The sequence below is a fragment of the Muscardinus avellanarius genome (assembly GCF_963383645.1).
Source record: "Muscardinus avellanarius genome assembly, chromosome: 10".
NCBI lineage: Eukaryota > Metazoa > Chordata > Mammalia > Rodentia > Gliridae > Muscardinus > Muscardinus avellanarius.
Genome location: NC_137796.1, coordinates 112,490,964 through 112,517,719, shown reverse-complemented (window position 1 = coordinate 112,517,719; position 26,756 = coordinate 112,490,964). Strand labels below are relative to the sequence as shown.

The window sequence follows — 26,756 nt, the reverse complement described above, 5'->3', positions numbered from 1 at the left end:
ACCCTGCGGGATGGAGGCGGGCGGGCCAGAGCCGGGCACTGGGGGGCCCTCGTCACCCGCGCGCAGCCCTGGCCGCCTCACCTGCACTTTCCTGTGACCCCAGGTCCGCCCTGCAGGATGGACCCCGCGCTCTCCGCGGTCCGGCTCACCGTCCGGGAAGCCATTGACACCCTTTCCTCCTCCGAGGACGGTGGCCACATCCTTTCTGTCCTGGGGTCCTTGAAGCGGTACCTGGGTGAAACCGAGGATGCCGCGCGCCCAGAGGAGAAGGAGGAGTTCGCCGCGGCCCACTTTTCCTCCTTCCTCAGATGTCTGGCGGGCAAGCTGAGCCCGGGCTGGCTGGACCTGTGCCCCGACGGCCGCTTGGAGGAGCTCTGGGCCAGCTTCTTCCTGGAGGGCCCTGCTGACCAAGCCTTCCTGGTGCTGATGGAGGCCGTCGAGGGCGCGGCGGGGTGAGCAGGGCCAGGTCTGATGGTGGGGCCTGAGGAATTGTGGACAGGTCTTAAGTTCTGTGAGAATTTGGCATCCTGAATGAAATGTACAGGGGAGAGAACAGAACTTGTGCCCTGCTGAGCACTTGAACACAGAAGCACTAGGTGGCAAGGTGGGCCTGGGTGCACTTCAAGAAGGCCCTTGGAGCCCTGAGGAGGGCTCTTTACGTCATGGCACAGGCAGTAGCCAACTCTGGACAGCCTCTGCTGCCCCAGCCAGCAGGGCAGACCGCACAGCTGTTGTGCGGCCCTGCCCTTCACTCCGGCTCTCAGCCCTGCTAGGGGGCTTCCCAGGCACCACGGCCAGCTCTTGGGCCTCATTGGAACATTCCAGATTTTTGAGGGAAGCACAGCCTGTCTGACATATGTCTGCCATGGACCCCCGCCCCCATGTGGTTCCCTGGTTCAACATCACACCACACAACAGTCTTTAGGAGGACTGTTCCTGAGAGGCTGGGTTTTTAGAGGGGGAGGAGGTGGCAGTGTCCAGTGTGATTCCAGGTTGGGGCGGCTGGACAGGGCCTCTTGTCCTCTAGCCATGGGTTGTGCCCGAGTGGCGCTCAAAGCGTTTCCTTTCAGCCTGTGAGTTAGGGCATCAGTGCTGATGAAGTGCTGATGGAGCTGTTGGGGCTACCTGTCTGAGAGGGGCTGCGGGGTCCTCCTGGCTGGGAGGGGGTGCCATGGATGGAGGGGCTCAGGGCTCTACTCAGTACATCCACCATTGTTCAGCCCCAGCTTCCATCTGATGAAGATGGCGCAGCTGCTGGCCACATTTCTGACCAAGGGCAGGATGGCAGCTCTGATGGAGGGGCAGTGTCGGCCACAGGCGAGGCCTGGCTTCCCCCTGCTCCGGGAGACGCTGCTCAGCAAGGTGGTGGGCTTGCCTGACCGCCTGGGCAACTGTCTGCAGCAGGACAATCTGGCCCAGTTCTTCCCCCAGAACTATGTCCCGCTGCTGGGCGAAGAGGCTGTGCGGGCGCTGCAGGCGGTTGTGGACGCCCTCCGAGGTGCGTGCCTACCTCGGTGTCCCTCTTCCCAGGCCGTCATCCTCTTCCTTCCCTTCCCTCATGGCCTCTGGGGACTTTGGGGTCTTGGGGTAGCAGTGACAAGAGGTCAGATGACACCCCTCCCTTCAGACAGTGGCAGCCCACAGGCTGGGGCTGTAGTTCAGTGGTAGAGCTCTTGCCTTGCAGATGCAAGGCCCTGGGTTCACTTCCTAGTACCAGGAAGAAACACCCCCAGGCAGAGCTTTCACCCTCTCTTTAGCTTTTGACCTTGGTAGGTGGGTCTGGCCTTGGTCCCTTAGTTCTTGGTTGGACACTGGGTGGCATCATCTGATGGGGCCTGTTCACTTGGCCTGCATGGGCATGTCCTTCACACTGAGCTGCGTCCACCAATGTGGAAGCTTTTAAGACATAATACTAGCTTTTCAAGTTAAGAGTTCCATTCAGGTGTTGGCTGGTGTCAGCTGATCTGTTGTTCTGAGTGGACTGGTACTGCACGGCTCAGAGTCGCCTCTAAGGGTGAGTGTCCATTCAGTCAGGTGTTCCTCTGACCCACCCCTACAGTTGGGTCTGCTTTCCGTCCAGGTGGCCTGGACTGCTCGGTGTCCTTCGTGTCTCGAGTCCTGGGGAAGGTCTGCATCCAGGGAAGACAGAGTAAGTAGGGCCTGCCCTGGTGGGAGCTGGCACAAAACCATGCTCTGTCACTCCCCTGCCTCCTGGCCTCCCTGGAGGCCCCTTGGGGGAGGGGAGAATCCCTGCAAGACCCACAGCTGCAACAGGAAAGCTGACTCCAGCCCTCGGTAGGGTCCCCTCGCTTGGCCTTGGCCCTGGGTCCACTGATGTCAGTTTTGGGGTCAGCTGTGCCGGTGGCGAGCCCCTGGACACTGGAGCTCGTGGCCCCTATCTGCTTTTGGCTGCCAAGTCTCAGGGCCTCTGTGTTTCCCCTCAGAGGAGATCCTGGGCACATTGGTACCCCAGCTGGCGGAGCTCACACAGGGCAGCTGCCTGTGGCAGCGGGTCTGCTGGCGCCTGGTGGAGCAAGTTCCTGACCGTGCCATGGAGGCTGTGCTGACTGGGCTGGTGGAGGCCGCTCCTGGGTAAGCAGCCGGCCCTGTGCACTTGGCACGCCTCCTTCCTATTCACCTGTCTTCTGGGGAACACACCACCCCTGAGAGGGCACCTGCTCAGCGTGGACCCTTCCTGGCATCTGGGTTGTGTCCAGCTTAGTCCTCCCCACCTTCACGTGAAGCTGGATGTTAGTGTGCATGGGTTTTCTTTAGTTTTTTAGGTTTTTCTCCCCCTCTCTTCTTTTCAGTCTTATCTTTGGGTGGAATTTTATGTGATGAGTGAGCCCCATCTCTCCATGCTGGCAGGGGCTTGCCAGGCTCTGGCTTGCTGAAGGATGCGGGGGTATCTTAGTCTAGATCAGGGGTCTGCAACCTTCTGTTCTTGGGCCACCATGGCCCATCTGGTGCTTTTTGTAACTTGGGTTTTACTGGCACACAGCTGAGCGCTGACTCCTTTATACGTCTGTCTACCGCCCTTGACCGCAGAGGCTGGCCACCTGTTCTAGGTGTGATATGTGGCCTTGGACTCTGCCGAGCTGGAGGACGCATCTTGTGTTGATCCCTGCAGCTTGGGAGCAGGGCCCAGGCCCTGTCTGGGTTTCCACGGTTAAGCTTGGGAGGGAGGGAGAGTTAGGGAACAAAATAGGTAGTGAAGGGGCTGGCCCGGAGGCCCGCAGTGAGCCAGTGGCTGCTGCCCCCCCCCCCCCATCATGGTACTGGAATGTGTACGGGCTCCCCGCCTGCCACCCAGCTCTGGCCCTTCTGATCCCACCTTTAGGCCTGAAGTCCTGTCGCGACTGCTGGGGAACCTGGTGGTGAAGAGTAAAAAGGCACAGTTCGTGATGACACAGAAGCTTCTGTTCTTGCAGTACCGCTGCTCGGTGAGAAGGCGGGGGGCTGCAGGCTGCCCGCCACAGGAGGAATCATTAGGAAACGTGGAATTAGCTAGTCAAGGTGGTGCATGGCCTTAACCCCAGCAATTGGGAGACTGAATGGAGGACGTTTGAAACAGACTATGTTTCAAAATGAAAAATAAAAAGGAAGCTGAGCAGCTGGGCGTGGTGGCACAAGCTTGTAATCCCAGTACTTGGGAGGCTGAGACTTGCTGACAGACTCGGCTACTTACTGAGGCCCTCTGCAACTCAGTGAGACCCTGTTTCAAAATAAAGAATAAAAAGATAGGGCTGGGGTGTAGCTCAGAGGTAAAATGCCCCTGGGTTCCATGCCCAGTACTGCAAAAAAAAAAAAAAAAAAAAAAGGAAGCTAGGCATGATGACGTACACTCGTAATCTCAGTACTTAGGAGGCTGAGACAAGAGAACTGCAGGCTTACAGACAGCCTCGGCTACTTAGGCCCTCTGTAACCAGTGAGACCCTGTTTCAAAATAAAGAACAAAATACAGGGTTGGAGTGCAGCTTGGAAGTAGAATGCCTCTGGGCTCAATTCTCAGTACTACAAATATATACAAATATATACATACATATACATATACATATATATATATGGCTGAGTGAGGGTGTAGCTTGGCGGCAGAATGCATCTGGGTTCAGTCCTCAGTAGAGTTGGAGGGGCTGGGAGTATAGCTCAGTGAAGAGTGTGTGCTGCACAGGCACAAGGTCCTGGGTTTGGTATCCAACACTAAAAACAAAAAAAGGTCTTAGAGCAGCGGTCAGTCGCCTGGGAACTGTCAGTGAAGGCGGCACATCCCTGCCCCGCGGCTGGACCCTGCTGTCCCACTGTGACCCAGGCACCGAGCCAGCGCGCCCTAGGAATGCTGCGCGCAGGGGACTTGAAGGCACATGGCTGCTGCTGTCCTGCAGCCAGGCTGTGACTTGAGGGCCGGCCTGCTGTCAGAGCGAGGAAAGCAAGGAGCAGGGCCGAGGCAGAGGGGCCAGAGCGCAGTGGGTGCACCGTGTTCTTGTGGTCGCTCATCTTTTCATGCAGCACATGTTTCTCGGATGCCCACCGTGTGCTGAGCTGGATCTGAGCTGTGGATGCAAGAGCCACTGTCCTTTCTCCTAGACTTCACGTTATAGGCAGGGAGGCAGATACCACGCACAGAAGCCAGCAATAAACAGTATGAGCTGGGTGTGGTGGCACATGCCAGTAGTCCCAGTGACTCAGGAGACGGAGGCAGGAGGATTATCAGTTCAAGGTCAGTCTGGGCAACTTAGCAAAATCCTGTCTCCAAGAGAAAAAAAAAAGACAAGAAAAGACTGCAGATGTGACTCGGTGGTAGAGTATCCTGGTTCACTCCTCAGTACATAAAGAAAAAAAGCAGTAGAATTCACTTGATGCAGTAATAGGGAGAGAAGTTCATCAAAAACCATGCTAACGAAGGAAAGGGAGAGCAGTAGGAGCTGAGAGTCTAGGAGTTCTACCAGAGGAAGAAGCAAAGAAAAAAACAGTTTGGCAGAACGGGAGGTGCCGATGTGGGGCGCACACTTGGGTGAGAAGGGCTGAGAAGGCCTAGACCCCGTGCTGCGGTGCCCCCCACGGGAGGGACAGGCAGCCTGGAGTGCGACAACTGGTTCTCAACTGCAATGAAATAGAAAACTTCCTTAGAAAATTGTGTGCCCAACCAATAGTGCAGGCGGGGGTGTGGCTCAGTGGTAGGGCATTTGCCTGGCATGCACAGGCCCTGGATTCCTTCCCCAGCACCGTCAAAGAAAAAGAAATTGACCAATAAGAGAAGTAGAGTGAGAAGTAGAGTGCCCCTGAAAAGCCCACACTCTTGGTTTTGGGACAGGCGAGAGCTTCCTAGTGGGTCCCCTCTTGCTGTCTGCATTCCCTGCCCACTACTCTGAGCCCAGACTCTTTCGGCATCCGGTCCCCGGGAACGCCCATGCAGAGAGGGCAGTCTCTGCCTGGTAGATGGGACACTTCTCTCTCTCTTCGCTCACGTGCGCACACCATACTGGAAATAGAACCCAGGGGCATTCTACCTCTGAGCTACACCCCCAGTCCAATTTTATTCTTTATTTTGAAGCAGTCTCACTGAGTTGCGAAGGGCCTAAGTAGCTGAGGCTGTCCATGTACCGCGATTCTCCTGTCTCAGCCTCCCAAATACTGGGATTACAAGCGTGCGCCACCATGCCCGGCTACTCTTGTTCTCTTGTAGACATCCATGCTGCAGAGCCTTCTGGGGTACCTGGCTCTGGACAGTCAGCGGCGTCCACTCCTCGTGCAGGTAAGCGTGGCCTGTCCCTCTGACCCTGTGGTGTCTCCCAGCTTTGCTGCCGGAGCCCCTTGGGGTGGCCATGGGTGTGGTGAGAGCAGCCTGGCACCGGCACCATGTGATCCTGGGCTGCGCTGCCCACCAGGCACTGAAGGAGCTGCTGGAGACGTGGGGCAGCAGCAGCGCCGTCCGACACGCACCCCTGGAGCAGCAGCGCTACATCAGCACAGCTGTGCTCATCTGCCTGGCACACCTGGGGGAGCCGGAGCTGCGGGACAGCCGGGAAGGTGAGCAGGCAGTGCAGGCACTCCCCCCACTCCCGCCCCGGTGCACCCAGAACCCTCGGCATGCATGTCTCCACTGCTTCCAGAGTTGCTGGCCAGCATGATGGCAGGCGTGAAGTGCCGCCTCGACAGCAGCCTGCCGCCTGTGCGCCGCCTGGGCATGATTGTGGCCGAGGTCATCAGCTCCCGGATCCACCCCGAGGGGCCTCCCCTGAGATTCCAGGTGAGCAGGCCATCCCCTCCATGTCATTTAAACCTCATGGGAGCTGGGCGTGGTGGCGCACGCTTGTAACTCTGTGCTTGGGAGGCTGAGACAGGAGGATCGCACAGGTTCGAAGCCAGCCTCAGCTACTTAGTGAGGCTCTTAGCAACTTAGTGAGACCCTGTTTCCAAATAAAATAGAAAATAGGTCTGGGAGTATAGCTCGGAGGTATAAAGTCTCTGGGTCCCACCCCCAGTGCCACCAAAAAAACCCACAAAAAACAACAAAAAAAACCCTCATGGGCACCTCACCTTCCTAGGGTCCAGGCTCATGGAGTATCTCACGTTGGTCAAAGCTCTCGAGGGGTGAGGTGACCAGGCCTCAGCTCCCTGGGAGTCGGGCTGAACACGTGTTCCTCAGGGCAGGCCCTGGATGTGTTCACAGATTTGGAGAGGAACCAAGTGAGGCTGGTGAAGGGGCTGTTGCCTCAGGGTCGGCCTGCCTGGGCAGCTTGGCGTGCGAGGCCTGGGCTGGGCTGGCAGAGCAGGGGACTGGCCTTTGCTGCCTGAGCTGGACGTGGTGCACTTAGTGTGGCAGCATGGGCCCTGACCATGCCAGGCCCTGCTCATTGTTGCTGGCAGACCTCTCCCCTCATCTGATCCCCTGGGATGTGCTTGGGGGCTTCAGAATCCTAGGGGATCCCCAACCCTTTCACAGAGGGCAGGAGGCCCTCTAGCCTCAGCCACCCACTGCTCACTGGTGCCCTCAGCCCCAAGTGGACACTTGCAAGTTGCTGTAGAAAGGGCGGCTACCCGCGGCCAGGCTGTGAAGGAGCTCGGATGGCCTGCTCACCAAGCTGGTGTGTTCCGCACTTGTAGTGTGACGACGAGCTGAGCCGTGAGATGCGGGCCCTGTCCACCCTGCAGCCTGCCAGTGACAGTTCTTCAGAGGCAGGGTGAGGCCTCCAAATCCCAGGTCCCCACCCTGAGTCTGCGCGCGCCTTATCGTCCTGGCTTCCAGTCCCCGGGACAGAAGGCAGGGAAGACGTGGGTGGAGGCGACAGGAGCACTTCTAGGGGCGACTGAGCGCTGTTTCTCGCTTCCTAGAGGCCTGTCCCTGGCTCCTGGTGTGGCAGAGAGCTCTGCAGAGACCCGGGATGGTGGCGCCCCCACGGTTCCGCCACAGGGCTCTGACTCGGAGCTGGACAGGTAGGTTGGCACTCTTTCGGCAGCTGAGGGGGCCCTGTGGCCATGGTGGCAGAGGGTGGGTTGTGTGAGTGCCAGCATGGTGGGAGGTGTGCTGTGCGGGGGTGCCCTACTGCTGTGGCACCTCGGCCTCTGGCTGGCAGCGCTCCCTTCAGGCTTCAGGGACTTGGGAGTGAAGTTCCGCATTGTGGAGACCTGTCCTCCAGAAGGGATGGTGGGGACACCGAGCGCCCTTCTCCCTCCCTGGGGATGGGCAGCTTCAGCACCTGTTTCATCTTGTCATAGTGACGACGACTTCATCCCCTACGACATGTCAGGGGACACAGAGCTGAAGAGCAGCAAAGCGCCCCTCTACATCCGGGACTGCATGGAAGGTGGGCCTTGCTGGGGTCGCATGCAGGTCTTGCCCGTGGCTGTTTTCCTGGAGGGACGGCTGAACACAGCCTTCCTCACCTCGTCCTGACACACTGGGCCCTCGCTCCCCCTCGTTCGGGGTCGGGGCTGAGCCTGAGCAGGGCCTGTCTGGGTTTTGCGCAGCACTCGTCACAGTGGAGGATAAGGACGTGGAGCGATGGGAGGCGGCGCTGCGGGCCCTTGAGGGCCTGGTCTGCAGGAGCCCTGCGGCCACACGGGAGGTGAGCGGGGCAGAGGGGAGGTGAGAAGCCATACTGTGGCAGGTCCCCGTGATGGCAGCCCTGTGCCGTCTGCATCCTGTGTTGCAGAGGGTGGAGGTATCTCACTGGCTGCTGCGTTTCTCAGGAGACCCACAGCCTGGAGCCTCTGCTGGGGCAGCAGCGGCTGGGCAGTCCAGGATCCCTGAGCTGAGGGTGGCAGGGGCGTTACCAGGTCAGGTGGCTGGGTTCTGAAGGCACACTGCCCCCTATGTGCAGGTGAGCGTGGAGCTGGCCAAGGTGCTGCTGCACCTAGAGGAGAGGACCTGTGTGGTGGGATTTGAGGGACTGCGCCAAAGAGCCCTGGTGGCTGTCACAGTTACAGACCCGGCCCGGGTGAGTCCCAGCACTGGTGGGTCCAGCCAGAGCAGGTGCAGTGGAAGGCACCCTGGCAGCCCTGTTCCGTACCTGGGTGGGTTGTGTAGTACCTGGAAGTCATGCCTTGTGGCCTCTGGGTTCCTGGCCTTTAGTAGCCTCTGCTTTGCCTGGCCCAGGTAGCCGAGTATCTGACCTCGCAGTTCTACGCTCTGAACTATAGCCTCCGGCAGCGCATGGACATCCTGGATGTAAGTGTCCCGCGGGGAGGTAAAAATCTACATGGCCGGTGATCGATGGCTCCTCTATGAGGACCCGAGGCCTTGGCGGCTTCTGGCTGCTATTTGAGTGCCGCCATGTGTGCAGGGTCACCAGTGTAGGTGCTGGGGCTCCAGCAGCTGAGTTAACGAAAATCACCTTTCAAAGATGAACAAAATGTGGTCTCTCTGTGACTGAACACTGCCCAGTTATAAAAGCGAATGAAATTCTGACACATGCTGTAACATACACGAACCCTGAAAACATGTTAGAGCCAGTCCAAAGGGCATCCTGTGGCATGCTGCATGTGTATGACCTGCAGAATGGCAGCGCACAGACAGGCCAGACGGTGTCCCCAGGGTCTAGGGCATTCACACTGAAAGAGGACAGCATTTCCATTTGGGGAGATGGAGAAATTATGGAGATGGATGGGGGGGTGTGACATGAGTGTGCTCAAGGCCACTAAACTGCCCTTAAGAATGGTTCAAATGGTAAGTTGTATGTATATTTTATTATAATAAACCAAAAACTTAAGAAAATGCCAGAAGAACGCACCATCTTAAAGTGAAAAATCACCCAGTGACTCGGCATGCTCAGCAATATTGAACACCAGCTCCATGTAGTCCCGGGACAGGGCCTCACCCCAGGAGCCGCCCCGACTCTTTGTCTCCCCAGTCCTGGCCTCCCCATCCTACTTCCTGGCTCTGGACATGCCTGTCCTGGGCATCGCACACAGGTGGGATCAGGTGGCGCGCAGCTTTTCGTGACTGGTTCCCCTCCCTGAGTATGATTTTGGGTTCTTCCATATGTTACAGGTGTCAGTGTTTTTACATAAGGCGGTGGCTCCTCCTCTTCTTTTTGTGGTACTAGGGATTGAACTCAGGAGCATTCTATCTCCTAGCTGCACCCCCAGCTCTTTTTATTTTTTGTTCTGAAACAGGGTCTTGCTAGGTTACTGAGTCTTGCTACACTGCTGAGGCTGTCCTCGAACCTGTACTCCTCCTGTCTCAGCTTCCCAACTACTGGGATTACAGGTGTACGCCACCATGCTCAGCTCAAACAGTCTTATGGGTGCTTTTACATAAGGCTGAGGCCTTGGGAGAAGGGAGTGTGGTTCCAGGTGGCACTGGCCACGTGTGCTCTCATCCGACTCTCCTCCTGCCTCTCCCAGCAAGGCACAGGGATTCTGAGATACTTGGTGATGACTCCATGGTTGCCAGAACTTGCCCCCTTCCCACAGACTGCAAGGGCTGCTGGCCACTGTCGCGGGTCTGGGGCTCTGTGGTGCTTGGTTGGTAACTGGACTCTTAGAAGATCTCTTTGACCAGCACTACGGCCCCACCTCGGGTCTTTCCCCATAGGTCCTGACTCTGGCTGCCCAGGAACTCTCTCGGCCAGGGCGCCTTGGTAGGTCTCCCCAGCTCAGCGCCCCTGCGCCCGGCTCTCCATGCTCACCGGCACCAGCTGTCTCTCAGCCTACCAGCACTGTGGCTCCCAACTGGCGGGTGGTCGTGGAGGAGCGGATCAAAAGCAAGACCCGGAGGTTCTCCAAGGTCAGCTGGGACCCTGGTCAGGCTCTCCTGGGCGTGGGGACTTGGGGTGGCAGGATGAGCAGTTCCGATTTCTCCTGGCTTTGTCTGAATAAGGGGTGCCCAGATACTGGGGTGGGGATGGCACCAATGCTGCTGCTCCTTGTGTTGAGAGTTTATCATACAAACTGACGCTTTTCAGACCATCGTGGTTTAAAAAAGTGAACAGAGCTGGGCGTGGTGGCACAGGCTTTTAATTCCAGCATTTGGGAGGCTGAGACAGGGGACTGTGGTTCACAGCCAGCCTCAGCTACTTAGTGAGGCCTTTTGCAACACAATGAGATGCTGTTTAAAAAAAAAAGAATAAAAATAGAGCTGAGGGTGTAACTCTGAGGTAGAATGCCCTTGGCTCCCCAGTACCGCAAAAAAAAAAAAAAAAAAAAAAAAAAAGTGCTCTAAGTGCCATCAGGAACAAATGGAGATGTTCAGTGGTCGGGATGGTACGAGTTGTCACGGGTGAGGGTGGAGGCCATGAGGGCTGCTCAGTACCCACAGTGCCCAGGGCAGCCCCATGGTGAGGGGTGAATGTTCGGTGTGCAGGTTTGGACTGCTGGGCAAGGTCCCGGGCATCCCCCAGACCCTGGCCACAGCAGCCTGGAGGCTGTTGCCCTCTGCGTGGGGCTTGGAGCCAGGTGGCAGAGCAGCCTAGGGGGCTGTGCAGCGTCCTGGGCCAAATGTCCTCTGCAGAGTGAGAGGCCTCGCACCTGAGTGAGCACTGTGTGTACGTTTGGCAGGGCTGTCCCCAGCGGGAGCTGGCAGCTGGCCCCAATGAATTCAACTCCGTGGCTGGCTACTTCTTCTTCCCCCTCATTCAACACTTTGACAGGTGTGTGGTTTTCTAGAGCCTGGATACAACCTATGGGCGGGTACTGCAAAAATGGGTCTGAAGTGGGGCTTTGGGCAGGAACGTGTTTCTTAAGAGAAAATTAAGTGATGCGGAGCTTGCTGGAAGGTTCCCTTTGCCGATGAGCTTTGCAGTGGAAGCATTAGTCTTAGATCTTAGTTTGGGGAGGGGGTGGTGTAGCGCCCTGCACTCTGCCCGCCATTGCTCATTTTCTCCTGCCTCGGCTGGAGCTGGCTCCTGCCCACGTTCAGGCTCTGAGGTCCCCAGCGACAAAGAAGGGCCCTCCTGACCCAGGGCCCAGCTTGTGCTGGCAGGCTGCAGCATGCCGGGGCATCTGAAAGTGACTTTCATGGCTCTGCTGGTGCCCTGTGGGGTCAGGTGGTAGCCAGGGAAAGGCTCTGTGGGGCAGCCAGGCACCTCCCCCAGAGCCAGGAGGCCAGCCGGCTCTGAGGTGCTGGGGCTGCATCAGTCGCTTGGTTCTGTGTCGTAGGCCTGTGGTGACCTTTGACCTCTTGGGAGATGACCAGTTGGTTCTTGGAAGACTGACCCACACCTTAGGGGCCTTGATGTACCTGGCTGTTAACACCACAGTGAGTTGGGGAGTGGGAGCTAAGGGTCCTACTGCATCTCGTCTGCACAGGTGGAATCACCTGAGCCCCGCCTGGCCTGGCGTCTTCTCTGGCCCTGCAACAGGCCTGTGTGAAGAAGCTCCGTGGGGTACTGGGTGCAAACCCTCAGCTCAGATGAGCCTTGGCTGGCTGCTGCTGGGGACAGGAGCCCATCTCTGGGTGCTGGCTGGGGAGTGCACGTGGCAGATGTGCCCACCTGTCTCTCTGCTGTCTTCAGGTGGCTGTGCCCATGGGCAGGGCCCTGCTGGAGTTCGTGTGGGCCCTTCGCTTCCATGTTGACAGGTGAGTGGCCTGCCAGGCTGAGGGTGGTGTCTCTGAGGCAGCCTGGCCTGGTGCTGCCACAGTGGGAAGTATGCGAGCAGGGTCGGGGGTTGGACACAGGGCTCAGCATGCATTGTTGCAGGTTGCGTTGTCTGCAGGGCTTGGGCAGTGGGAGGCCTTCCTGGCCTGGGTCCTGGCAAGGCCAGTTTGGGCTCCATCCACAAAGCCCCGCCTCACCCTTCCCTGCCTTCTTGCTTGGTAGCTATGTGCGCCGGGGCCTGCTGTCTGCCGTCTCCTCCGTCCTCCTCAGTGTCCCTGCTGAGCGGCTACTGGAGGACCTGCCTGACGAGCTCCTGGAAGCCAGTTCCTGGCTGGCAGGTGAGTATCTGGGCCTGGGCTGTCAGCCAGGCAGGCAGTAGGCCATCCAGGTGTGCAGAGTGGCTTGAGCTACTGGGCATGGGCCAGCCTGTCCGCATGGGTACTCCATCTCTTTTGGCACTGAGAAGCGTGGTGACCCTGGGTGGGAACGGGGGCCAGCGGGACAGTTGTCATGGTCACTTGGGGAATTCTGCAGGGGTCTTGATAGAAGGTGGCCTCATGTGGAAGTCTGTATTCAGAATAACCCCAAATCTGAGCTGGGCGTGGTGGTGCACGCTTATAATCCCAGCATTTGGGAGGCTGAGACAGAAGGATCACAATTCGAGAAGAGCCTCAGCTACTACTTAGTGAGGCCCTTTGCAACTCAGTGAGACCCTGTTTCAAAATAAAGAAAAAAATAAGGCTGGGGGTATAGTTTGGAGGTAGAACACCCCTGGGTTCCATCCCCAGTACTGCAAAAAAACAAAAAACAAAAATAATTCCAAATCTGTAAAGGTTATGTGGCTAGTAGAGCAAAGGCTGGGACCCTTGTCTCAGACTCACCAGTGCAACCCTCTGCCACGTTTGGTCCCCTCCCCCATGCACGCTCTTTAAAAAGTCAGTTCTGGGGCTGGGCTTTAGCTCAGCGTAACGTGCTAGCCTTGCATGTTTAATGCCCTGGGTTTGAGCCCCAGCATAAAAAAAAATGGTTGGTTTGCCAGGTGTGGTGGTGCACACCTGTAATCCCAGTATGTGGGAGGTTCAGGATTGCAGGTTCAAGGCCAGCCTCAGCAACTTGTGAGGCTGTCTGCAACTCAGTGAGACCCTGTTTCAAAATAAAGACTAAAAATAGGGCTAGGGTGTATCTCAGATGTAGAATGCCCCTGGGTTCCATCCCCAGTACAAAAAAGGCCAGTTCCATGTGCTGAGAGCCCTCCCCTCAGGTTCTGTATTTCTGGGCCTCTGGACAGCCCACCCATCGCCACCCTGGGACCTGCCCGGCAGGCCTCAGCTAGTAGATGGTGGCCTTTTCTTTCCATCTGGTCCTTGCACAGCATTCAGCTGAGACTCCACGCTTGCAGCTGCCCTGCCCCTCTGAGCTCCCAGCTGTGCTGGGGCATGCGTGTCTTCTGGTGCTTTCTTTTCCTCTGGCTGGCTGGCTTGAGGGAGGCTCCCCTGACTATGCCTGTCGGGTGCTGTGGTGGGCACCCCTGTAGAGGGCTCTGGGCAGGACTCTTGGCGGAAGGCTGCCTTCCCTGCCTGGGCGATGGTGGGCATGGGTCTATTATTTGGGCTTCTCTACAGGGTGGTCCTGGCTTGGGGACAGTGAGCCTCCGCTGCCTCTCTCCAGTATGTAGGCTCAGGGTGCCAGGTCACATGAGTGTACTCTGTCACCAGAGCCTGTGTCTTGGAGAAACAGCATGGCCCCAGCTTTATGCTGGCGTTTTCCCAACCATGAGGGGAGTGGGGCGCTCAGAACCTCTGCCCCATTCCCTCTGGCATTTGGGAGGGTTCCCAGCTCATAGGGTTTGGTGCCCTTGTGTGCATACACGAGGCCCGGCGGGGGGCGCTGGCTCCACTGCATCACACTGAGTCTAGCCAGCTGCTTTCCTTGAGCTGGTTTTACCCCAGGTTGGTGACGAGTGGTGTGACCTGACCATGGCTGGTTCCTGATCCTGTGGAGTGGCCTGGTAGAGAGCCCTTTGCCAGGCGTCCGAGTGGGGCCTCAAGGCACACAGGTGGCTCCCACAGGGGGACTGAAATGGGATGGGAAGAAGAGATGCCGCCTCGCAAAGCTGCCTGCTTGTGTCCCTTTCACCTTGGCAGATGTGGCTGAGAAGGATGTGGACGAGGACTGCCGGAAGCTGGCGCTGAGAGCTCTGCTGCTTCTGGAGAAACTCAGAGACAGACTCCTCCCCCTTTCCTCTCCTTAGTCCCAAAGCTTCCTGCCACAGAGGCCAGCTGGATCCTGGGCCATCTCCAGTAGGGGAGAGGAGGCCTCCAGGAGCGAGCCCTGCAACATCTGGGCTTTGTAGCCTGCCAGGTCTGGAGGCCATTGGTGCCAGTGTGCGCAGGAAGGCCACCCACCTGCCGCTATTTATATCCTGGCAAGGCTGAGTGTCCAGCCCCAGATGCAGAAGGCCTCTAAGATGGGGCAGCTTGACTGCAAGACCTGGGGGCATTTTCCCCGTGGGCTCTGTCACCAGGGAGCACCAAGGGAGGACAGGAGGCGGGTGCTCAGAGGCCGCACAGCAGGGTTGGCCCTGGAGACCCCAGTGGGCTCAGCACGCCATCCCCAGGAGAATAAACAGGGCAGCAGGTGTCGCCCAGTCTTCCTTTGTGGTTCTCACTGGGACATCAGCTCAGGCACACTTCTGTGTGATAGGGGGCAGGGAAGGCAGGAAGGGGCTTGGACCTCAGAAAATAGATTTTATTGGGTCACAGAGGGGTGGAGCTGGTGGGTGGGGAGTACATTCCCACTCCCCACTGGGGACAAGGGTGCAGCCATCAGGGCTCAGGCCCGGGTGTGGTGGTCCCTACTTGAACTGGGCATGCTTGATGGTATGGTGCCCTCCAGGCTCAGGGACGGCCTTAGCGCATGAAGTCCTGGAAGCTCCTCAGGCCCATAAGTTTGGGAGATCAGGGTGAGTTAATGGCCTTTAAAAGGAACTGCACCAAACATCTGAGCCCCAGTCCCAGAGGCAGGAGTGCTGATGGGGAGGTTTAAAAGCACAAGCCTGAAAACAAGGTTGACCGACGGAGCACCCTTCTTCCTGGGCTGTAGAAGCGGGGCCACGCGTCCCACGGCCCTGCTCACCGCTCCGACACAGAAGTGGGTTTCCTGCCACCAAAGCTGCTCTTGCTGCTGTGGGCAACTGGCAAGCTCCAGAGGAAGCGCCGGCGGCGGCAGGATGCGGCCCGCACCCAGGCCCGTCACAGGTCGTTTTCCACCTCTTCTACCACCTCCTCCTGGTCCTCCATGCTGTTGTGGCGGACCCGCTCAGGCACCATGCGCGTCACAGGCAGTCCCAGGCCCTGGTGCACAGCGTCCACGGTCCGCTGGTCCACGTAGTACGACATGTTGGCAGAAGGCAGTCTCTTCCGCATCTCCTCCAGGTACCTGTAGGCCTAGGGCAGAGGCAACTGGTTACTCCACAGCCCAGTGGACATGACTGGTGACTTGTCTAGTCCACATGAGAGCAAGGAAGCTGTGTCATCTGCCCACTGTCTCACGGTTTCCCAAACATGGGGTACCAGCTCTCCGCCCCAAGGGCCAGGGGAAGCCATCCCTGCTGCCTTCTAACACGCACTCAGGGCCACTCTGGGGCTTGTCGGCATCTACAAGGGGGCAGCATGTGTTCCAGGCTCTGAAGAGTGACGCTGTGATCAGTATGAGCAGCTGGAAACCAGAACTGCTGAGTCTCTTCGGGTAGCTCAGACACAGGAATGTGGCTTAAAAAGAATTCCGAGCCATGCTCCCTGAGCCGCTCACCCTGTGTGTGCACAGAGACTGCCAAGGAAAGGCGGATCCTCTGGTGCTGCCCACGGGTGTGTGCTGGTGAGAGTGGAGGGCAGGCAGTGTTAATGGTGTGCCTTTACTTCGAACAAGCATCAGGTTTGCCCCTGTAAATGTGGGCCTACATTGAGTCTCCTGTATGAAATGGCCCGATTCTAGGCCAGTGAACTGGAACTGTCAGGTGCTCCTGTGGTATTTCATCTGGTCCTGGTGGGAGTGTGTGAGGGCACAGGGTAGAGCACCATGCCCGGCACCTGTTCATCCTCAGGGTGGGTCACAGACAAATGGTAGGAAGAGAAAGGTGGCCTCAGGTTGTTAGGGCTCACCCCCATGATCCATCTGATTAGGGACTGTAACCAACATTTTATTTTGTTTTTTGCAGTACTGGAATTGAACCCAGGGGCATTCTACCTTTCAGCTACATCCCCAGCCCTATTTTATTTTTTATTTGGAAACAAGGTCTCACTAAGTTGTGGAGGGCCTCACAAGGTTGATGAGACTGGCCACAAAAGCTGAGACCGGCTGTGAACCTGAGAGCCTGTCTCAGCCTCCCACGTACTGGGATTACAAGTATGCACCATCACACCTGGCTTCTAGCAGCTATTTGTGTGTGTGTGTGTGTGTGTGTGTGTGTGTGTGTGTGTGTGTGTGGTGGGGGTGGAACCCAGGGGCTTTTCTACCTCTGGGCTATACTCCCAGACCTACTTTATATTTTGTTTGGAAACGGCCTCACTAAGTTGCTGAGAGCCTCACTAAATAGCTGAGGCTGTTTTTGAACCTGTGCGATCCTCTTGTCTCAACCTCCCAAATGATGGGATTACAAGGGTGCACTACCATGCCCAGCTTTTATTCTGTTTTGAAACAGGGTCTCACTAAGTTTCAGATGGCCTTACTAGGTAGCTGAGGCTGGTCACAAACCGGGATCCAATCTCAGCCTCTCAAGTATTGGGATAACAAGCCTGTGCCACCACGTTTGGCTTCCTTTTTTTTTTGTTCCCGGTATTGGGCATTCTAGCTCCAAGCTACACTCCCAGCCCTATTATTTTCATTCTTTTTATTTTGAAACAGGGTCTCACTGAATTGCAAAGGGCTTCGCTAAGTAGCTGAGGCTGCCTGGGAACTGCGATCCTCCAAGTTCTGCCTCCAGAATGCTGGGATTACAGTGTGCGCCACCACACCTGGCTTCCTATTTTTTATTTTTGGAAACGGTCTCTAGGTTGATGAGAGTCTCACTATTTGCCATGGCTGTCCTCAAACCTGTGATCCTCTTGCCTGTCCTTCAAAGTACTGGGATTACAGGCGTGTGCTACCATGCCCAGCTTTTCTAGTAGCTTTTATTCTTTTTTTGGGTGGTGCTGGAGAGTGAGTCCAGGTTCTTGTGCATACTAGACAAGTGCTCTGTAACTGAGCCACATTCCCAGCCCTAATTAAGAAAAAACATTGTGTGTGTGGGGGGTTTGAGGTTGAATCCACTGACATTCTATATCTTAACTACAACCCCCTGGCTCTTTTTATTTTGAAACAGTGTCTGGCTAGATTGTTGTGGATCTCACGAAATTGCTGAGGCTGGCCTCAAACCCATGATCCTCTTATCTTAGCCTCCCAAGTACTAGGATTATACCACTTCCAGCTAGAGCTTGATCTTTTTTTATTTTTATTTTTTTGTGGGTCTGGGGTTGGAACCCAGAGGCATTTGACCTCTGAGCTACACCCCCTGCCCTATTTTTTATTCTTTATTTCGAAACAGGGTCTCACTAGGTTGGGGAGAGCCTCACTAAGTAGCTGAGGCTGTCCACGAACCACGATCCTCCCATCTCAGCCTCCTGAATGCTAGGATTACAAGTGTGTGCCACCATGCCCAGTGAGCTCCTTCCTTCCTTCTTTTTCTTTCCCTTTCTCTCTCTCTCTCTCTCTCTCTCTCTCTCTCTCTCTCTCTCTCTCTCTCTTCTTTCTGTACTGGAGATGGAATCCAGGGGCTTTCTACCTCGGGCTATACTCCCAGACCTTTTTTTTTTTTCAGTACTGGGGATAGAAACTAGGGGCATTCTACCTCCAAGCTACATCCCTATTCCTATTTTTTATTATTTACTTTGGATTAGGGTCTAAGTTATGGAGTGCCTCACTAAGTAGCTGAGGCTGTCCACAAACTGTGATCCTCTGGTCTCTGCCTCCTGAATGGTGGGATTACAAGCGTGCGCCACCACACCTGGCTCAGACCTATTTTGTATATTTTATTTGGAAACAGGGTCTCACTAAATAGCTGAGGCTGGCTTTGAACCTGTGCCAATCTTCTGTCTCTGTCTCCCAAATACTGAGATGACAAGCTTGTGCCACCACACCTGGCTAGATCTTGATAATACTTTTTTTGATACTGGGAATTGAACCCAGGAGTGGTCTACCTCTGAGCTATACACCCCAGCCCTATTTTATTTTGAAACAGGGTATCACTAAGTTGCCCAGGCTAGCCGCCAACTTGTAATCTTCCTTTCTCAGCCTCCCAATTGATATTTCTTAACGTTTAGTAAAACTCTTAGACCAATTTTTGTTTGGACAGATAAAACTAATGAATAAGCCAAATGTGGTGGTGCATGCCTGAAATCCCAGTGCTTGGAAGGCTGAGACAGGAGGATCACACGTTTGGAGTCAGCCTTAGCAACTTAATGAAGTGCTCAGCAATTAATTAATTAATTAATTAATTTTTGGTGGTACTGGGGATGGACCCCTTCTCGGGCTCACTCCCAAAACAGGCTGCGCTCAGCAATTTAGTGAGACCGTGTTTCAAAAATAATAGGCTGGAGTCGGGCATGGTGGTGCACGCTTGTAATCCCAGCATCCGGGAGGCTGAGACCAGAGGATTGTGGTTCACAGACAACCTCAGCTACTTAGTGAGGCACTCTGCAATTTAGTGAGACCCTGTTTTAAAAATAAAGAATAAAAAATAGGGCAGGGGCCGGGTGTGGTGGCACATGCTTGTAATCCCTGCACTTGGGAGGTTGAGACAGGAGGATCATGCAGGTTTGAAGCCAGCCTCAGCTACTTAATGAGGTTTTCAACAATTTAGTGAGACCCTGTTTCCAAATAAAATATAAAATAGGGTCTGTGAGGGTAGCCCAGAGGTAGAAGGTCCCTGGGTTTCACACCTAGTACCATAAAAAAAAAAAAAAAATTAGAACAGGGGTTATAGCTTGGAGGTCAAATGTCCCTGGGTTCCATCCCCAGACCCACCAAAAAAAAAAAAAAAAAAAAAAAAAAAAAAAAAAAAAATGGCTGGGCATGGTGGCACACACTTACAATCCCAGTACTTGAGAGTCTGAGACAGGACCACACATTGGCAGCCAGCCAGCCTCAGCTACTTAGTAAGGCCCTCTGCAACTTAGTGGGACCCTGTTTGAAAAGTAAAAAATAGCCGGGCATGGTGGCGCATGCTTGTAATCCCTGCGCTTGGGAGGCGGAGACAGGAGGATTGTGCAGGTTCAAAGCCAGCTGTGCTGGCGTAAGAGACCCTGTTTCAAAAATATAAAAATAGATCTGGGAGTGTAGCCCGGAGGTAGAAGGGCTTCCAGGAACCCCAGTACCACCAAAAAAAAAAAAAAAAAAAAAAAAAAAGTAAAAAATAAAATAGGCCTGGGAGTGTAGCTCAGAGGTAGAATGCCCCTGGGTTCAATCCCTAGCACCACAAAAACAAAAAATAGAAACACCCCACAAAAGACAAAACTAGTAAATAGATGAATACATCTGTAAAGATCATTAAAGATAAAATCTGCTATTTGAAGCCAGGTGTAGTGGTGCACATTTGTAAATCCAGTACTTGGGAGGCTGAGACAGGAGGATCACAGGTTCATGGCCAGCCTCAGCAACTTGTGAGACTGCAATTTACTGAGATTCTGTTTCAAAATAAAGAATAAAATAGGGCCAGGGCGATAGCTCAGAGGTAGAATGCCTCTGGGTTCAATCCTCAGCACCGCCCCAAACCAAACCAAACCCTGCTTTTTGGATGGCCCACTGACATCAAGCAATCAACCCATATTCAGAAATTTTTGCTAGGGCTGGTGGGATGGCCCTCTGCAAACCTCATTGGAGCAAGGGATGGAGAGATGTTTTCCTGAGTGCTTACCAACTGCCTACATGTGCTGAGTACACAGGACATATAGCAAGCTGGAGGCAGGGTGAACAGAGGGTGGCAGAAGTCGGGGAAGGGCTGAGGTCTGGCTGCTCAGGGTTGAGGGAGGGCCAGTGGTGGGAAGCAAGGAAGAATAAAGAGCCGCACAGGGATGATAATAAATGAAGGGATGTACAGGAAACGGCTATCTACTCCTGACCAGGAGCCAGCAGGTGCACATCCTCAGTCAGGAAGATGAGACGTAAAGTGTGAAGCTGGGCACAACGGCACACACCTGTAACCCCAGTGATTCAGGAAGCTGAGGAGGGTCTCAAGTTTGAGGCCAGCCTGAGCAACTTAACAAGGCTCCATCTCAAAATAAATAAAAAGGGCTGGCGGTTTACCTTGTACATAGAACGTCCCTGGTTTCAAACCCTCATGCCACACACAAAAATCAACAAGGCTGTCACTCAAGTCAAATAGTAGCCGACAGTCTTCCAGCTACTACACGTGAGCTCTGGTGCACAGGACGGGGAGCCGCTTGAACGTGCGCCTGAGCCGCGCTGCCTCACCATCTGGAACTCCTCCCTCTGCACATAGTGCTCCACCAGGAAGCTGCAGACGTCCCCGATGCGGACTGTGCTGTCCAGGTCCGGCTCCTCCAGAAGCAGCTCACACTGCCTGATGGACTCCTTGGGGTCCTCTGTGTAGGTCCTGCCCGGAGAAAGGAGGCCCAAGTCCTGATGCCCAGAGCCCAGGCTGCATGTCAGGCCAGACCGGCTCCTGTGCTGCAAGGGTGGCTCTGAGGAATAGCTGGATGATATACTTTAGAAAGGTAACTAAGTTACCTCAATGCCTTCATTTGCTCATTCCTAAGTCCACCCATTTATTCAACACTCACTGTTCACTGTCAGTGCCAGGCCCTGTATCTGGCCACCAGGATCAGGGATCTCTAACCCTGTCTTTCCCCAGGAAGTCTAGAGGGGAAGAAACTTCTAGGCTAAGGGTGGCCTGGGGGGGTCTTAGGGGCATGTGGAGGAGGGATGTGGGGAAGGACGTGCTGCCTTGCCGAGGCAGTTAAGAAGGACCTTCCAAGCAGAGAGAAGGGCTGGCCTGAGTACATGCCTGCACACTTGAGGGCAGGGGTCTGGTGGAGCAGGGTAAGGCAGGGAGTGAGCCTAGCTGTGGGCCTGGCTCAGAACCACGGCAGGTCCAGGCTTCTCCTTCCAGAGGCCCCAGAGCCAGTGGGCCAATCTCAATTCTTGGCCACTGCTGAAAACCGAGACGATGTACTGCCTGCCTGGACCTCCTCCCACACACCAAGAGCCAGGCAGCAGTTGGAGAGAGTCCCTAGGGCCCCTGTCACTGTGCCACACAACGGCACCTCCCTCAGGATGAGCCTATCCAGCCCGTGCTCTCTGACCAGGTCCAAGGACTCAGCACACGCACTCCTCCTGACCCCGTTGGCTTCCTCCTCCCCTCCAACTCTACGGTCTCTGGGTGTTTCTGGAACAGGCTTCCTGGTCAGTGCCTGGCTGAGGGAGCCAGAGGCACATTGGGTGTTTCACCAGTGTCTGCTGGGAGCAAACGCTTGCTCTGGCACGGTCTCCACGGGCACATGAGCGGTAGGGCGGTGGCGCCTCCCGTCTTGCGCCATCTCCGGGGACACACCTGCGGGCCTGGGTGAACCTCTTCACCAGTGCCATCTTGTTCTGCAGCTGGGCCAGCTTGGTCTCCTGGTCTAGGGGGCTCCTGGCCTTGGCCTTGGACAGGCACTTGTAGGCCTCGGTCAGTGCCCCATGGGCCTTGTCGTAGTTCTGGTACTCGTCGATTTCCACCTGTGCAAACAGACCCGTCAGGCCCAGGCCCACTGTCCGCCCTGGGCCTGCGCGGCCCCCAGGAGGCTCTGTACCTGGGCACAGGCATCGTAGAAGCCGGCCAGGAGGTCCAGGGCCCGCCCCTTGGTGTAGAAGCTGATGATGTTCTTCATGATCTCCGGCTCCTTCCGCCAGTCTAGAGACTGCAGGTAGTTGGCAGCCATGATGTAGATTTCCTTCTGCCTGGAGACACCCGCGAAGAACACGATCTTCTCCGTGTCTCCAGACTTGAGCAGAGCTCTCATGGCCTAGACGGGGAAGAGCCAGGGCTGGATGAGCAGGGCTGGGGCTGGGCGCGGCACCTCAGCCTGCGTAGGCCAGAGCATGAGTTTCACCAGAGAGCAGGCAAGATGCGGCCTCGTGTCCTGCCCCCACAGGCTCCCTTCCGAGCCCCAGCCAGCAGAGCGCACCTCCTAACCCTAACCCTAACCCCACCAGAGCCGCGCGCAGGAGGCTCACCTTCAGCTTATTCCCGGCCTGCGTGTACTTCTTGGTGGCCAGGTGGTAGTTGCCCTGGCGCATGCAGCAGTTGGCTATCTGCTCCAGCAGCTCACGCCGGGACTCCTCGGACAGGTCCTTGGAGTCCTTGGGCACAGTCATCTTCTCGGCCATCTCCTCAGTGATGGTCATATTCTGTTCCAGGCACAGCTGCAGAGCCTCGTGGTACTGCAAGAGCCAGAGAGGCCATTACCCGAGCTGGTGAGTGGCGGCAGGGCCGAGAGCCCAGTGCCCCACATCTGCCTTAGAGGAAGCTGGGTCCCCTGCACAGCTGAGGCCGACACGGGAGGGCCAAGGGTGCCCCACACTCACCATCCCAGAGGACGCGAGACTCAGCGCACCACTCACCCTTGTGCTCTCAGCACTCTAGAGCTCCAGAGCATAAGCATTTGTCATGGGGGAAAACTCAAACGAGAAATTATTTTTTCTACAATTTTTTTTTTTTTTGGTGGGTCTGGGGATGGAACCCAGAGACATTTGCCCTCCGAGCTACACCCCCTGCCCAATTTTTTATTCTTTATTTTTCGAAACAGGGTCTCACTGAGTTGCAGAGGGCCTCACTAAGTAGCTGAGGCTGTCCGCGAACCGCGATCCTCCTGTCTTAGCCTCCCAAATGCTGGGATTATAAGCGTGTGCCACCACACCCAGCTTCTACAATTCTTTTACTATACCCTCAGCCCTATTTTATCTTTCATTTTTTATTCTTTTTTTATAGTACTACAGATGGAACTCAGGGGGGTTCTACCTCCAAACAACACCCCAGCCCTATTTTTTATTCTTTATTTTTTTTAAACAGGGTCTCACTGAGTTGCAAAGGGCCTTACTAAGTAGCTGAGGCTATCCGTGAACCACGATCCTCCCATCTCAGCCTCCCAAATGCTGGGATTATAAGCCTGAGCCACCAGGCCTGGCTTTATCTCTTCCTTTTTTTTTTTTTTTTGGTGGTATTGGGGGTGGAACCCAGGGGCTTTCTACCTCTAGGCTATACTCCCAGACCTATTCTATATTTTATTTGGAAACAGGGTCTCACTAAGTTGCTAAGAGCCTCACTAAGTAGCTGAGGCTGGCTTTGAACCTGTGTAACCCTCCTGCCTTAGCCTCCCAAGCGCAGAGATTACAAGCATGCACCACCATGCCCGGCGTTTATCTTTCATTTTGAAACAGGGTCTCACTAGGTTGATGAGTCCCACTACCTGCTGAGGATGTCCTTGAACCTGTAATTCTCCTGTCTCAGCCTCCCAAGTACTGGGATTAGAGGTGGTACTAGGGATTGAATCTAGAGGCATTCTACTTCCAAGCTACATTCTCAAGCAGACTTTCTTTTTTTTTTGGAAACAGAGTCTCACTAGGTTTCTAAGAGCCTCACTAAGCTGCTGAGGCTGTGTTTGAACCTGTGATTCCCCTACTTAGCCTCCCAAGTACTGGGATTACAAACTTGTGCCAGCCCAGAGGCATTCTACTTCTAAGCAAAACCCTTAGTCTTTTTTTTCTTTCTTTCTGGTATTGGGGGTTGAACCCAGGGGTATTCTACCTCCGAGCTAAACCCCTAGCCCTGTTTTTTATTCCTTATTTTGAAACACTGTCTAAGTTGCAGAGGGCCTACGCAGCTGAGGCTGGCTATGAACCTGGGATCCTCCTGTCTCAGCCTCCCAAGTCCTGGGGTTACAGGTATGTACTACCATGCCTGGATAATTTCTACACTAACATCCCCTGATTTGGATGCCTCATCATGCATCAGGTCCCAATTGTTTTAGTTCTTACATAATATAATACCTTTTACATCTGGGAGCTTCACTTCTTACTAGTCTTTTTCAGATTTTTTTTTTTTTTTTTATTGCTAGGGATTGAACCCAGGGGTGTTCTACCTCTGATCTACACTCTCAAGTCCTATTTTACTTTTATTTTGAAACATGGTCTCACTAAGTTGCAGAGGGCCTTGCTATAAATTGCTGAGGCTGGTCTCAAACCTGCAATTATGTCTCAGTCTCCCAAGTACTGGGATTACAGGTAAGTGCCAAAATATCCCACTTCTTTATGAAATTGACACACACACACACACACACACACACACACACACACACACACACACACACACACACACGGCGCAGGTCATTTCCCACCCTGAAGCAGCTTGGGTGCGAGTGTGCGGGGCTCACCCCCACTAGCCCTGCACCTTCTTGGCAGCCAGCAGGAGCTCCACGGCCTTCTCGAACTGCCTGTGCTCGATGCAGAAGTCTGAGCAACGGGCCAGGAGGGCAGGGTCCGACTTCTCGTCCAGGTCCTCTGCTATGAGCTGCAGGGCTGCAAACTGCTGGGTGGCGAAGGCCAGCTCCAGGGCCTTGGAGAAGTGGTCGGCCTGCAGATAGTGATGGACAGCCCAGGGGCCCCAAAACTCAGCTGGCTGGGCCTCCTGCAGCCTTGTAAAGCACGTGTCCCTGGTCTCTGCAGAGGCCTGCTGCCCTCCTCCCATCAGGGCCCAGGGCCACAGCAGGAGCTCCCTGCAGGTTCCCAGCTGGGGCTAGCGCTCACCTTGTGGTACAACATGACTGCCCGGTCCATCTGCTCGCCCTTCTCCTCGTAGTATCGGGCTGCCTCGATCATGTCCTCTGGGGAGCTCAATAGGGCCAAGTTCATGAGTTGGTCATCTAAGCCATTCTCCTGCAGGAGGGCAGCAGGGTGATGTGGGCAGTCCCAGGCTGGCACACCCGGTCCTGGTGAGATTTGTGAATGTGGCTTGGGGGAGTCTGCTTCCCTTTTGTTTGGTGTGTTGCTAGGCCATTGGGATTTGTGGCTTTTTACATTTTTTCCTTTTGTGGTTCAGTGGTAATTGAAGCCCAGGGCCTCATACATGGTAGACAAGCATCTACCACTCAGCTATACCCCCAGTTCCTCCACCCTGGTTTTTACTTTGCAAGATGTCTTTGTCTGTGTACCAGGACTTTCAGATGCTTTCTGTTCTAGTTTACAGAGCACTGTAAGAAACACTTAGCTAGGCATAGTGGCACATGCTTATAATCCCAACATTTGGGGGAGGCAGACAGCCTCAGCTACTTAGTGAGGCCCTTTGCAACTCAGTGAGACCCTGTTTCAAACGATAAAAAGAATAAAAAATTGGATGGGCAGCATAGCTCAGAGGTAGAATGCTCCTGAGCTCCATCCCCAGTACCGCCCCCCCCCCCAAAAAAAAAAAAAACAAGAAAAAAAAAACCAAAACCTAACATGACTCTGGGCTGGGAGTCTACCTGTTTGCAGGGCCAGGTAGTAGGGAAGGAGCCAGCCTACTACCAGCTCAGAAGGTTGGATGTTAGGAACGCACACTGACAATTCAGTGCTTTGCCAACTTCAGATGGAAGAACTCAGAGAGGTGGAGCGAGGAGCGAGTGGTGGAAAGCAGGGGTGGGGTGTGAGGCTTCAGGATACGCCCCCCCTCCCTCCCTTGACAGGTGTGTTTGAAAATCTTGGAAGGAGCAGTTTGGCGCCAGCTGCCAGCTGCCCAGGCGGACGTCAGGGCATCCTGGTTACCTTGCACAGGCGGATGGCGTTGTTGAAGGCCTGCGCCCGCGTGTAGAAGTGCACTGCCTGCCTCACCTCCTCTTGGCTCTCGTACTGCCGGGCCAGGTGATAGGATGCCGCCCAGTTTCCGGTCTCATTGGCTATTTCGGCAGCCTAGGACGACCCAAAGAACCCAGGAGGCCTTGTCTGCATCCAGCCGACTCCCTCCCTGTGTAGGCCGGCCCCACGGGATCACTCACCTTCTGAATGTTGCCTTGGAAGCAGTGAACGCGCACCAGGGAGAAGTAGTCCTGGGCCAGCTCGTAGTAGTGCAACGCGGCATCCATCTCTGCCTGACTCTCCAAGTACTGGGCCCACCACCTCCACAGAGTCCTGAGGAGCGGCCCCAGGCCACAGGAAATGACTGTCCCCACACCGCCCTCAGACCAGCAAGGGGCAGGCAGGATGGAAGGGAGAGGTCTGGGGCCTGAAGGGGTCTCGTGTCCCAGGAATAGCTGCCCCCTCTTACCAGACAAACAGGCAGCAAGGGGCCCCAAGAAGCACCCCGCTGGGGACACTCACCTGTCCTTCATCTTACTGATGTAGAGCTCCAAGGACTGCAGGTCCTCGAACAGCATCCTGGGCACCTCGAAGCGGTGTGTGTCTGACTTCTCGTAGCTATGGGGAGCGACAGGAGGGCCTTATTCCCTCTTGTCTTGGCCCTGTGATGGCCGTGTCAGAGGAGTCAGGGCGATGGCCTGTGGGAAGTGTGTGCCTGACCTGCAGCTTCGGGGCCTGTGTGCTGTGATCACGGGCAATGGGCATTCTGTACTGTGTGGCCCAGGAGGCAGGCAGGCTTGGGCGCTTCACATCAGCTCCACATTGTGGGCTTTCAAGGACTGGGGAGGAATTTCTCTG

At 55.3% G+C, this 26,756-nt stretch overlaps 1 protein-coding gene across 1 annotated transcript; it reads left to right on the top strand.

The window, feature by feature from the left end:
- Nucleotides 1–117: 117 nt before the first annotated feature.
- Nucleotides 118–14,289, top strand: TELO2 (telomere maintenance 2; the record flags this gene model as incomplete). The annotated part of the gene is made up of 20 exons (XM_080703036.1): nucleotides 118–452; nucleotides 1,221–1,498; nucleotides 2,081–2,149; nucleotides 2,445–2,592; nucleotides 3,341–3,443; nucleotides 5,684–5,752; nucleotides 5,886–6,027; nucleotides 6,111–6,247; nucleotides 7,105–7,181; nucleotides 7,333–7,434; nucleotides 7,717–7,805; nucleotides 7,969–8,066; nucleotides 8,322–8,438; nucleotides 8,597–8,668; nucleotides 10,037–10,228; nucleotides 10,999–11,090; nucleotides 11,599–11,698; nucleotides 11,955–12,019; nucleotides 12,261–12,376; nucleotides 14,183–14,289. The coding sequence occupies 20 exons, from the start codon at nucleotides 118–120 to the stop codon at nucleotides 14,287–14,289; spliced, it is 2,508 nt and encodes an 835-aa protein (XP_080559162.1).
- Nucleotides 14,290–26,756: the final 12,467 nt, after the last annotated feature.